We start from the raw sequence: 13,019 nt of genomic DNA, 5'->3' as shown, positions 1-13,019 counted from the left end.
ACCCGTGTTCTTCTAGCTTTGAACCCTTTCGGGGATGAGGATCGTATTCGGTTAGAAACAAAACAATTACAGGAACCCCAAATACGATCCTACTTAGAATAGAGGAGCCGGGTTAGGGAGGGTGGTTGGGAGACTGAATGAAATCGAATTGGAGCGGAGATCGTAGGAATCCGTTAGCTGAACCCCTTTCCGAGGAGGAATTAAAAATTGTACACGGTCTCTAAACTCGATTCAGATCGAAGTTCTTGGTAATTTGGTCGGAGGGGGGGGGGGGTGATCGATACTAAATTGCAGGGAAATGTCTAAAAGATTAACCGTTTGAGTCCCAAGCAGCGCGATCGCGCTGTTCAGATCTTGTGTCGCGATCAAACAACAAACTTTTTTCTTCTTTTTGTTTTGTTTGTCAATCTTGATGACCGCTAACGCGCCGCTTGGTTCTCTTCGCAATCAATTAAGACAAGCACTATCACGCTGTTCGGCATTTTTCGATCGTGTTTTCTGAATAAACCCTGGGACTCAAACGGTTAAGTAGCTAGTACGACTGCTTGGCCAGTCTAGTTTAGGGTTGAGGATTCGATGTTTAGGAATTAGAAGCATCAGCACGATTCTTGCCCAGTTCTACGAGCAAAATGTTTTTAACGCGACTGGTCTGTTAGCGAAGATTCCGAGTTGTGGATGTAATTTGACGATCCTGGTGAATTCGAAAGACGCAAGAATTACGACGGAGCAGCAATTTCGGACTTTTATATTCCATTGATACACATTGATTACAAGCTCTTGAAACTGTTTTATTTCGGTCCCGAAACGTTGCATAGTGATATCTTTTCTCAAAATGTTACTTACAATTTACAACTTCGTACGATTTGAATACGTTATCGAAAATGCAGAAATCAAAATGGAAAATCAGACATTATTGACATAATCATTTTGGTGAACATCACTGTAAACGTTTTCTTGGAAAAATCATGTTTCTCTATTCAATTTATTCATTCATTTGTCGACATTGGTTCGCGATTTATAAGCACTTACGTAGAAAATGTGGCGGTTCGAACAAAAATAGCAATTAACGTAAAAAACGGGCCTGAACGAAGCACAGCTCTAAATTTTTACGCTGGATCTAACGAACACTTGTGCAAACTTTCATAAAATTCGACGTATAGCAGTCACCGGAATTCCCTCGAAAGTACTGTAAAAATAAAAATACAGTAAATTCTCCCTAATTGACGCTCAGATTGTACACAGAAAAGGACAATTTGGGAACAGGAGATGCGATTATATGAGCCTTGCACCTCGTTTTTACAATTGTTGACAATCGGCAACTATAAAAATGTGCCTCAAGACTCGAAAAATCGTGTCTCCTCTTCCCAAATTGTCCATTTTTGTGCACAATCTCAGCGTCAATTAGGGAGAATTTACTGTACCGCGGTTCGGAAGAAGCAATTTTGTATTCCATTTGTTATTCTAAAATTTGCCTCGAGTGCGAAGGATCACCGTCGAACTCCGTAACTCGGAATCAGACCGAACGACAAATCGAGCAAAAGGATAGTCGTCGCGGACCCCGAGGGGAGAGGAGTAGCGTTCGGGTGTCGGTGGTCGCAATCAGAAAGAAAGCAAAAGGTGTCTGTCGCAGGGGACGTAGTCTCCGCCATGGAGGTGCTGGTCTGCGAGGACAGTCTTCAGCCGAAGTCCGCGTTCTCGCCTCTGGCAGGCGCCCTGGCGTCCGCCGCGGCTGCATCCGCATCGGTGTCGGCCGCGTACGCGACCCGCGCCGCATACTGCACCACGCCGATCCCCTCGACCAGACACAGGTTCCTCGCGGCGCCGTACGCCGGCACCGGTTACCTGCCCACGGTGATCAAGCCGCCCAATCAGAGCCTGCACGCGAACGGGACCGGCGACGCCTATCGGGAGACCAGTCCCGACGACGCCAGCGACAAGACCAGCTACTCCGAGTGACCTGACGACGCGCTGCCCGTCACCTGGTCCTACCTGCAATAGCCCTGGCACGACCGGAGGAGGGACTTCGTTCGGCGAAATGGCGTTGCTCCGGAACTCGTACCCCTATGGTGACCTGTCCCGAGACATCAGCCTCTCGAGACCCGCGGTCCAGGTCCGGCTGCTTATCAGAATGTGAACATTTCAGAGCAGTTCGAGACGCGCGAACGTTGGGGACGCGATCGTCTGTCCGGAGGTTTGTTTCCTTGCAGAATCGCGAAGTGCTGGATGAGTAATTGGAATCATTTTGAGCACCGCGGAAAGTGGTTCTCGGTCTTCCTCGACGAGGTGTATCACCTTTGGAGGTGAAATTAATATCCGAGACGATTCTGCTTTAAAATGATTGCTCGAAGAATCATGGTTTTCCATTTTCGAATTCTTCGACTGCTGATCGAATTTCGGACATTTCTTAAAGTATTTATGAAATCACGTACAGATACACGGTACTAATTAGACTGCGGATTTTATGCGTTCACGATCGAAACGAGCAGATCAAATACGAGACAGCAAAAACGTTTAGAGAATTTACAAATACTGTTGCATTCTTTTTAACTCGATAATAGAATTAAAGAAAGAAATGTCTATGCAGTTTCAGCATTTTGCAATTAACGAAGGCAATTTTCATTTTGCACGAACATCCGTAGATTAGTACCAACGATAGGTATTCTTTCAAACTTCTTGCATTTTGCGACTAATCTTTGGTGCGGCGAATTCTTTCTCGCAGTCCGAAGTGTTCGCTTCAGCAGGTAAGGCGTTGCTTTCGAAAAGGTTCCTTTATGAAGATCGAAATACAGTAATGTCTCCCTTACCGACTTCCTTGTGGCTCGTTTTTTATGGCTATCGATTGTCAACAACTATAAGAACGAGTTGCAAGGCTCGAATAATCGTATCTCCTCTTCCCAAATTGTCCATTTTTCTGCACAATCTGAGCGTCAGTAAGGGAGACATTACTGTACTAGTCAATGCGCAAATTCGCGAACTAACGCGGATTCTTCTGCAACATTTCCTTGAACCGCTTCTCACGATTGCTACGCGTGCAATTGACAAAGTGGTTCCAGTTACTTAACCCGAATCGGCCGAACCGGAGGACGACGAGTCCGCCGCGGATGTTTCTGCGAACGTAGACGGACCCGACGGACTCTCTCGTTCGTGGAAAGTGAAATCAAGCAAATGTCTGCTCGCTGTGTGAATGGTAATCGTCGGACTCGAGAGAACCTCATTAGATTTTATGAAATCTCTAACTGTAAATGCTTAAAATCCAGTGCCGAAGGTTCCGAGGCCGGAGATATCGCGTCGAGAACGTGTCTGGGTCGGAACTCGCCGGTGGTTGGACTATGATCGAGTGTTCCAAGTGGATCCCGAGGATCGATGGTTCGGGAGTTGCGTGTATACGTGATTATTTAACGGTATAGTCGAAGGTAGCGAAACAGAGACTGGCAAAGTCAACGAAGGACGCGCCGAGGAGTTCCTTTTACGAACAGAAGAATCGCCGCGTCGCGTGGTCTTGTCGCCTTCGAGTATATCGATCTGCTTACGATGGCGGTTTAGTTTGGGCAACCGGCAGAAGTATTCGAGTAATTTCTGCTCTTGTAACTCGTGTATATGAATTTAATCCTTCAGAGAGTAGGACACAGGAAGAGAGATTAGAGTGATATAATCGGCGTGGTTGGCCCGTGACGAAAAACTGGTCGACCGACGTCGGATTCACGAGACACAGGCGAGATAATTCACGAACGTAAACACTAATCTTTCCCTGAAAGAGGAACGTACTATAAGACTAAGGAATTCTCCTCGAGTTATTTACGATCGGCGGAGTCGGCCGAAGGGAGGAGAAGAGGAATCGATCTCCACGGATACCTTCTGGTCCTTCGAAATCGTCGGAAAGTACAGTAATGTCTCTCTAATTGACGCACAGATTGACCACAAAAATGGACAATTTGGGAAGAGGAGATACGATTATTCGAGCGTATTTTGTAAGGTTTATTTTTATAGTTATAAATTGTCCACAATTATAAAAACGAGCCGCAAGGCTCGAATAATCGTATCTCCTCTTCCCAAATTATCCAATTTAATGGACAATCTGAGTGTCGGTAAGGGAGACATTACTTACCGCGCGAGTGTCGAGTGCAGTGATGTCTCCCTAACTGACGCTCACATTGTGCAGAAAAATGGACAATTTGAGAAGAGTAGGAACGATTATTCGAGCCTTGCAGCTCGTTTTTTACAGTTGTCGACACTTCGTAACTCTAAAAACGAGCCGCAAGGCTCGAATAATCGCATCTCCTCTTCCCGAATTGTCCATTTCTGTGAACAATCTGAGCGTCAATTAGAGAGACATTACTGTACTCGTCGACGGGACTCGCCAATGGTGGCCAGTAAAACTTACTCGGAAGAGTTGACTTCGTACTAACTCGATCCTTCGAAGGGAATCGCGAAGACGCGTGTGTACAGGACGTTGCCGAAGCTGCACGCCATCTTGGAATCTCATAGAGGATAGAGAGAATATAAAAGGATAAAATATTTATTCTGCGCGGATTGTCGGCGAAACCGTAGCAAACTTTTCAGACGAACAATGGCAAATATATTATTTGACGATTGTCTAGGAGCAATGAATTAAGAACGAAGTTTCCAGGAACATTTTCGTTCGGATTCTCTGTTAGATTACAAGCCGATGCTTTTTGTTTTCGAAGACGTTCTGTACAGACGCGGAGCAGCGACGCTCCGGAGGAACAAAGATGGCGGCCTCGTTGTAACGATATACATACCTTTATACATGTGTAGATAAACCGAGCGGTACTTAAGAAGTATGTGTGTAGGTAACAGAACGTAGGGTGTGGCGAAATGTATGGGGTCTCCTTCGAGGACGGTTCCCTCGGATATTTTACCGCGTTCAAATAAATAACCACCCTCTAAATAGTTGAATTTCTCTGATATTCCGTGCTCGCGAGGCTTCTTACCACTTGTCTCGATCCATCGAATCCATCCTCGAAGGGAACCCCGCTAATTGTATCGCGCCCCTGCGCATCAAAAATAAAACGGGCGGATCTCTGTAAATACGCGTGAATCGCTTTAGCTAATCTAACACCATTGTATTAACCGAGAACGCTGTTGCGGAGGGTCGCGTGGCTTCCGGTTGGAGCAAGGCGTTGGAACGTGGGATCGTTGACAGCAGCGTATGCGCATTACGATGATTACACATAAGTGTTTGCCTGTAAGTTTAACGGCACCGAAATGTTTTAGGACGCGTCGTTCTTTGTAGTTACCATATGTTATCCGAAGAAATGTATAGACGGAATATAAGAACAATAAATAAGATATTGATACTCCAGGTCTCGGCGAGTCACTGCCATCATCTCGCGGGCCTCGCTATCCTCTTTTCCATCTGGCACAAATTGATACTGACATTGTCGGAGCCCCAAAGAAACATCATCTTCCAGATCCACAGATCCGAACTACTTGCAAGAAATAACAAAAGTTACAAGCTTGTTACATCTTGGCAACTAATTTTCATTCTTCAATCCGAAAAAAGCAACATCCTCCAAATATCCATGTCACCGTGGTTACGAAGCTTTTCCCATGTCGACCAAGTCTAAAGTTTCCCATGGCTACTCTTCCGAGCCTAACAGCCTGTGTTGTATAGTACTTGTATAGGAAATCCAAGAATTCACGTGTGACGTCACATATGGAAAAAGATAATTTCAAAATGGCTGACACGGCAGGCCGACCGTGTCTCTAAGAGTAAATTCAAAATGATGTAATGTCAAAGTATTTATATGAATAATTTTTCTCTATGAATTCGTGTATTTGTATTTTTATTATTGATTCAAGTTTATTATTGATTTAAGAGAATAATTAGTCAAACACTTCCTACAGAATATTATCAATATCTCAATATTGAATTCAAATAAATTTTACAAAATTATAATCTCTATTTAAAATCGTAGAAGGGAAAACTTAATGACCAAAATATATACTCATAAAGAATTTCTATTATCTCGAATACTTTGAAAAGGATATGCATATGTATACATCTGTTTACTTATTTCTTGCAAAAATTAGCAAGAAGTTGACCATTGTAATTGTTCCACCTATTGAAATATCGATGCACATGATACTACATAATATATCATACAAGCATAGCTTGTACATCTTGGTCACACGTGACGTCACGATGTTTTGCTTGAGGGAAATTACCTAAAGCCGTGCCCCTATAGGTATACATGATCCAAGAATCTAACTATCGGGAAGAGGCACTTGTTCGACCCCTTTTCACATTGGTCGACAGTCATCCTAGACTGTCAGATGCCACAGATGCCACGAAGAATGCGCGCTCGTTCGAATCAGCGGACGAAAATCGTCTGCGAACGATTTTTCCGTACAATGTCCGAGGATAATTCGTGGTGACAGACAAGAAGCAGAAGATCATCGGAACGGACAAGGACATTTTCCAGATGAATGGAAATCTCCGGACGACGGGCGAAAAAGGTATCGGATGACGGCTACTGTTCGCAGGTGCAGAAAACTGCAGGGGACGGGATCAAGCTGCCAGAAAATCTTTGAAATCGGATCGGTTTCGTGCTCGATCTAGCCCATCAGGGATCCCCGAGCGGTCGATTTCCCGCGAATGGATTCCCGGCGACGCGGCTAATCGATTCTGCCACTCGATTACCGATCCCGGACCGAATTATCGGGAAATCGTCGGTCGTTGTAAGCCCGCCTTTTTTTCTCTCGAACGAAACCTGCCGTTCGGTTTGATCCGAAGTCGATGAAATCCAGTTTTAATTGTGCGGGTCATTGTGAACGTCTATAGATCGATTTGAGTTTTATAGATTGTATTACTGCAGCAAACCTCGAACGTTAAATACAATATTGAAATGACACAGATTTTCTGTGAATTTTCATACATTTATGGCCCTATATTTGTAAAGCTCAAGATCGAGACGAAGAAAGACTGTCCTTTTCTTTTAAAGAAGACGTTTATAATAACTAGATGCGGATTTTATGCATTCATAGGAAAAATTAGTGGTTTTAATTTCAAATAGTAGAGAGATTAAAAGAATATGCAAATATCATTGTATTATTTTTAATCTAATAAAATTAATAAAAAGAAGAAACGAACTTCTTATTTAGTTTCTGCTTCTTGTAATCGATGTAGACAATTTTTATTTCGAATAAAAATCCACGGTCTAATAATAACCAATTTTTGTTTTTCGAATATTCGTATTATCGATGAAGATCATTTTTAATTTCAATTCAGTTCCAAGCTGAATTAATTCGAGAATTTTAGGTCGACATCTATATTGCCAGAAATTAAATTGTACGATTAGATAAGTAGTTATCGAGTTTTAACGTTTCTTATTTTCTTCTCGTGCGTCATATTTGCTTGCCATTTTTCTTTTTTCTTTTTCGTTAGCAAATTTGTCGTGGAAAGAGAATTACGGCGCATTTCCGAATCAATCGGGAATTTCTAGAGAAAAATCGCAAGTTACGTGATACGTCTAGAATTGAACAATAAGGTGGAAAAAGTGGAGCTCGGGGAAGCCCGGAATTCACTTTCCCCGATCCGATATTCCCACTAATTTTTTCTACTAATTTCTGCTTTCACCTCGAAACGTATTTAACACGACAGAACGCGATATCACGTTTTCCTCCGGTCGACCTAATGGAAAAATTGCATGCTGGTGGCGATTAATCGAACCTCGTGGCCTAGTGTGTTCAAAAGTCTTCTTTCAACAGAATTATTTCGACAAGATCGTAAAAAAGTACATCCTCGAATAACGTTTATCATAGTTTTTCAAGAGAGAATTTCATTAAAATTCGTGTCGGCAGAACGAAATCGCTTTCCCCATATTTCGTGGAATAAAAATTATCGCAGTTATTACACGACCGTGCAAAAACAGGAAAAATACCGCGAAAATGATTTTCCACAGGGAATAACGCTAAATCCGTCGAGGATTAAAAACGACTGGCTGCATGCGCGTTGCTTTTCGTAAAAATAACAAAACCGAATATATTTTCACTTTTCGCCGTTTACGTTACATGCGCCGTTATTCAAGCATTTCCTATAAAAAAGACTCCTCGTAACTTCAATAATATTCAAATAAAACAGTCGACTTCCGTTTAATAAATGAATCATGCGGCCAAATGCGAAGGGGGTGCCCGAAGAGCCCCGCGATCGCCTAATCAGCGGGCTCCTTGCCGCCGCGAGCCAAAAAAGCAATAAAAGAAAAAAAAGGCGGGAAAACAACAGAAATGATTTTCCAAAGGGGTGGGTACCGACGAGAGGTTCCGACTTGGCCAAATGAAATCACTTTTCCCGGCACACACGATACTCGAATAATTACGGGCGCGGCGTGCACCGGCAGGCTGCCTCTGGTACACGTATCGATGAAATACCGATAATCGATTGGCCTCTACAAGGCGTATATCCGATAGGTCGATGCCTGAACACGCGCCCGGCGTTATATACCCCGGCAATTTGTACCCCCGCCGGTTGGTGCACGCCGGTGCATTATAATACCACGGCCCGTTTATTATTTACGAGCGGTGGCTGGCTGGCTCCAGGGGTGGCAATATATCGACACCCTGCGGAGTTTCCTCCTTTGGCTACTGGTTACCATTCATAATGGAGCATAATGGCTCCCCTCCGTTCTTCATCGCCCCGATCGGCTGCGGGGGTACGGGGCGAGGTTTAATCCGCAGTCTCTCTCAGAGTGCAACAACCCCCTGTTATACCAAACCAGCGCTCGAACTATCCTTCTTCTACCCTCCACCTCTTTTTCCCTTTCTCTCCTCTCTCCTTTTCTCTCTCGCTCTCTTTCTCTCCTTTCTCCTTCTCTCTCTCCCTCTCTCTCTCTCTCTCTCTCTCTTTCTCTCTTTCGCTCTTTACTCTTTCTCTTTGAATCTCCTCGACGAAATGGAATTTTAAGCCTCGTCACCGGGACTCGGGGAAAGGGCTCGCCTTTCCCGGAGACTTGGAAACCGATCCTGTTGAAGCGAGGGAGAATGAATCGGCTTGAACCGCGGGGGTCGGGGGTCGTGGGGTCATGGGAGACTGTAGGTCGGGGCCGGTTCGATTGCTGCTTGTTACAGTAATTAGCAATAATTATTATTTCATGATAATCGTAACCATTTTACTCGTGTATACGGTTAACAATCTTTTGTTACGAACAAAGAAGAGAGAGAGTATGAAAAAAAGATTTCGTATAGCCGTCGCAGGAGTACGATAAAAATAGAAAAGTAAGATACAGCGTAGTGTAAACAAGAAATGAGAGATTACCAGAGATATACAAGCGGCAGCCGGTCAACGTGTCGGTGACGTAGAACCATAATACCGTAAGCCACAATTTCCTCATTGTGGGAAATAAGGAGTGTTACTGTTTACTAACATGTTTCTTGTTTATCCCGTACCGCTCCGTTGGCTCCGCTATGGAGACATCCGTCATTTGTTCTGTAAATCCGAAGGCTCTGCTGCGGAGCACAATGTTTTTAGCATGATTACACCGAAGATGCTATGTTTTTGTCGACGTTGGCAATTGTTATTTGCAATTACGATTAAAACATCTTTTGTCCATTTTTATTCTTAGCAACACAAAATGAATAAAATCGAACGCTTTCACAAGGACTTGTAATCTTTTCCGCTCAAAATCAGACTTCCTTTATCTCGGGTGCTTTGCTCCAAAAATGTGCCGGAGTTGCTGGTAGTGATATTTTTCAGGAAAACGCTGTTCAACTTTATTTTAGAACGTCCGAAGAATATTTAATAACTTTTTCTTTAATTTAATTATTAATCGAGCTGATTCCAGGGAAGATTAACAATAAAAAGATTCCGGCAAACTCGCGCAAAAGATATTTTTGTTTCAATAATTCCGTATCCGAACAGAATTCAACGGACGATTCGTGATGCTAATTTTATAATAAATCGCGTCGAAGAACACGAGGGATATATTTATTTAAGAATTACGAAGAATATCATTGATAGTAAATTTACCTATTTCGACGGGGGTGCATTTGCTGCTTGGAAATTTCGGTCACAATTCACGATGTCGATGCAACGACCTCGCACAATGTTAAGTCGAGAAACGCGTGGAGCGCTAAGGGTTAAAAACTAGAGTTCATTTTGATATCTGTAGATTACATTTTAGGACGTAATTCAACATTTTCGATAATGTCCATATCTGCCCATATCTGCCCATATCTGCCCAAATCTGCCCATATCCGCTCGCCCAAATCTGCCCATATCTGCCCGTCCAAATCTGCCCATATCTGCCCGCCCATATCTGCCCAAATCTGCCCAAATCTGCCCAAATCTGCCCACCCAAATCTGCCCGCCCAAATCTGCCCAAATCTGCCCGCCCAAATCTGCCCAAATCCGCCCACCCAAATCTGCCCAAATCTGCCCAAATCTGCCCGCCCAAAACTGCCCAAATCTGCCCACCCAAATCTGCCCAAATCTGCCCATATCTGCTCGCCCATATCTGCCCATATCTGCCCATATCTGCCCGCTCATATCTGCCCATATCTGCCCACATCTGCCCATATCTGCCCGCCCATATCTGCCCAAAACTACCCAAATCTCCCCGCCCAAATCTGCCCAAATCTGCCCAAATCTGCCCAAATCTGCCCGACCTGCCCGAATCTGCCCGACCTGCCCCTATCTGCCCGACCTGCCCGAATCTGTCCGAATCTGCCCGACCTGCCCGACCTGCCCGAATCTGCCCGAACCTGCCCGAATTTGCCCGAATCTGCCCGAACCTGCCCATATCTGCCCATATCTGCCCCTATCTGCCCGAACCTGCCCGCAAATGCCCGAACCTGCCCGAATCTGCCCCTATCTGCCCATATCTGCTCGACCTGCCCGAATCTGCCCGAACCTGCCCGAACCTGCCCATATCTGCCCATATCTGCCCCTATCTGCCCGAACCTGCCCGAATCTGCCCCTATCTGCCCATATCTGCCCGACCTGCCCGAATCTGCCCGACCTGCCCGAATCTGCCCGAATCTGCCCGAACCTGCCCGAATCTGCCCGAACCTGCCCGAATCTGCCCGACCTGCCCATATCTGCCCGAATCTGCCCCTATCTGCCCGACCTGCCCGAATCTGCCCGAACCTGCCCGAATCTGCCCGAACCTGCCCGAATCTGCCCGAATCTGCCCCTATCTGCCGGAATATGCCCGAACCTGCCCATATCTGCCCATATCTGCCCCTATCTGCCCGAACCTGCCCGAATCTGCCCGAACCTGCCCTCTATCTGCCCGAATCTGCCCCTATCTGCCCGAATCTGCCCGAATCTGCCCGAATCTGCCCGAACCTGCCCATATCTAGCCATGTCTGCCCCTATCTGCCCGAAAATGCCCGAACCTGTCCGAATCTGCCCCTATCTGCCCATATCTGCCCGACCTGCCCGAATCTGCCCGAATCTGCCCGACCTGCCCGAATCTGCCCGAATCTGCCCGAATCTGCCCGAACCTGCCCATATCTAGCCATGTCTGCCCCTATCTGCCCGAAAATGCCCGAACCTGCCCGAATCTGCCCCTATCTGCCCATATCTGCCAGACCTGCCCGAATCTGCCCGAATCTGCCCGACCTGCCCGAATCTGCCCGAATCTGCCCGAACCTGCCCGAATCTGCCCGAACCTGCCCGAATCTGCCCGACCTGCCCATATCTGCCCGAATCTGCCCCTATCTGCCCGACCTGCCCGAATCTGCCCGAACCTGCCCGAATCTGCCCGAACCTGCCCGAATCTGCCCGAACCTGCCCGAATCTGCCCGACCTGCCCATATCTCTCCGAATCTGCCCCTATCTGCCCGACCTGCCCGAATCTTTCCGAATCTGCCCGAATCTGCCCGAACCTGCCCGACCTGCCCGAACCTGCCCGAATCTGCCCGAATCTGCCCGAATCTGTTCGAACCTGCCCGAATCAGCCCGAACCTGTCCGAATTTGCCCGAATATACCCGAACCTGCCCGAACCTGCCCGAACCTGCCCGAATCTGCCCCTATCTGCCGGAATATGCCCGAACCTGCCCATATCTGCCCATATCTGCCCCTATCTGCCCGAACCTGCCCGAATCTGCCCGAACCTGCCTCTATCTGCCCGAATCTGCCCCTATCTGCCCGAATCTGCCCGAATCTGCCCGAATCTGCCCGAACCTGCCCATATCTAGCCATGTCTGCCCCTATCTGCCCGAAAATGCCCGAACCTGCCCGAATCTGCCCCTATCTGCCCATATCTGCCCGACCTGCCCGAATCTGCCCGAATCTGCCCGTCCTGCCCGACCTGCCCGAATCTGCCCCTATCTGCCCGAATCTGCCCCTATCTGCCCGAATATGCTCCAACCTGCCCGAATCTGCCCGAAACTGCCCGAACCTGCCTCCATCTGCCCGAATCTGCCCCTATCTGCCCGACCTGCCCGAATCTGCCCGAATCTGCCCGACCTGCCCATATCTGCCCATATCTGCCCCTATCTGCCCGAAATTGCCCGAACCTGCCCGAATCTGCTCCTATCTGCCCGAATCTGCCTGAACCTGCCCGACCTGCCCGAATCTGCCTGAACCTGCCCGACCTGCCCGAATCTGCACGAATCTGCGCGAATATTCCCGAACCTGCCCGAACCTGCCCAAATCTGCCCGTTTCTGCCCGAATCTGCCCGAATCTGCCCGAACCTGCCCGAATCTGCCCGAACCTGCCCGACCTGCCCGAATCTGCCCGAATCTGCCCTTATCTGCCCGAATCTGCCCGAATCTGCCCGAATCTGCCCGAAACTGCCCCTATCTGCCCATATCTGCCCGATTCTGCCCCTATCTGCCTGAATATGCCCCAACCTGCCCGAATCTGCCCGAACCTGCCCGAACCTGCCTCTATCTGCCCGAACCTGCCCGAATCTGCCCCTATCTGCCCGAAAATGCCCGAACCTGCCCGAATCTGCCCGACCTGCCCCTATCTGCCCGACCTGCCCGAATCTGCCCGAATCTGCCCGACCTGCCCGAATCTGCCCGAATCTGCCCGAACCTGCCCGAATCTGC

General features: G+C 47.1%; 1 protein-coding gene across 2 annotated transcripts in view; it reads left to right on the top strand.

Moving 5' to 3' along the window:
- Nucleotides 1-5,323, top strand: part of dmrt99B (doublesex-Mab related 99B) — a 38,791-nt gene extending 33,468 nt beyond the window's left edge. For both annotated transcript variants that reach the window (XM_076521161.1, XM_033484681.2), the window contains exon 6: nt 1,631-5,323. In XM_076521161.1, the coding sequence (XP_076377276.1) occupies nt 1,631-1,956 (326 nt within the window). In that variant the 3' untranslated portion in view covers nt 1,957-5,323. The remainder of the gene's footprint in view (nt 1-1,630) is intronic.
- Nucleotides 5,324-13,019: the final 7,696 nt, after the last annotated feature.

This window comes from Megalopta genalis, chromosome 1, assembly GCF_051020955.1.
Source record: "Megalopta genalis isolate 19385.01 chromosome 1, iyMegGena1_principal, whole genome shotgun sequence".
NCBI classification, from domain to species: Eukaryota; Metazoa; Arthropoda; class Insecta; order Hymenoptera; family Halictidae; genus Megalopta; species Megalopta genalis.
This window is presented reverse-complemented; position numbering and strand designations above follow the sequence as displayed.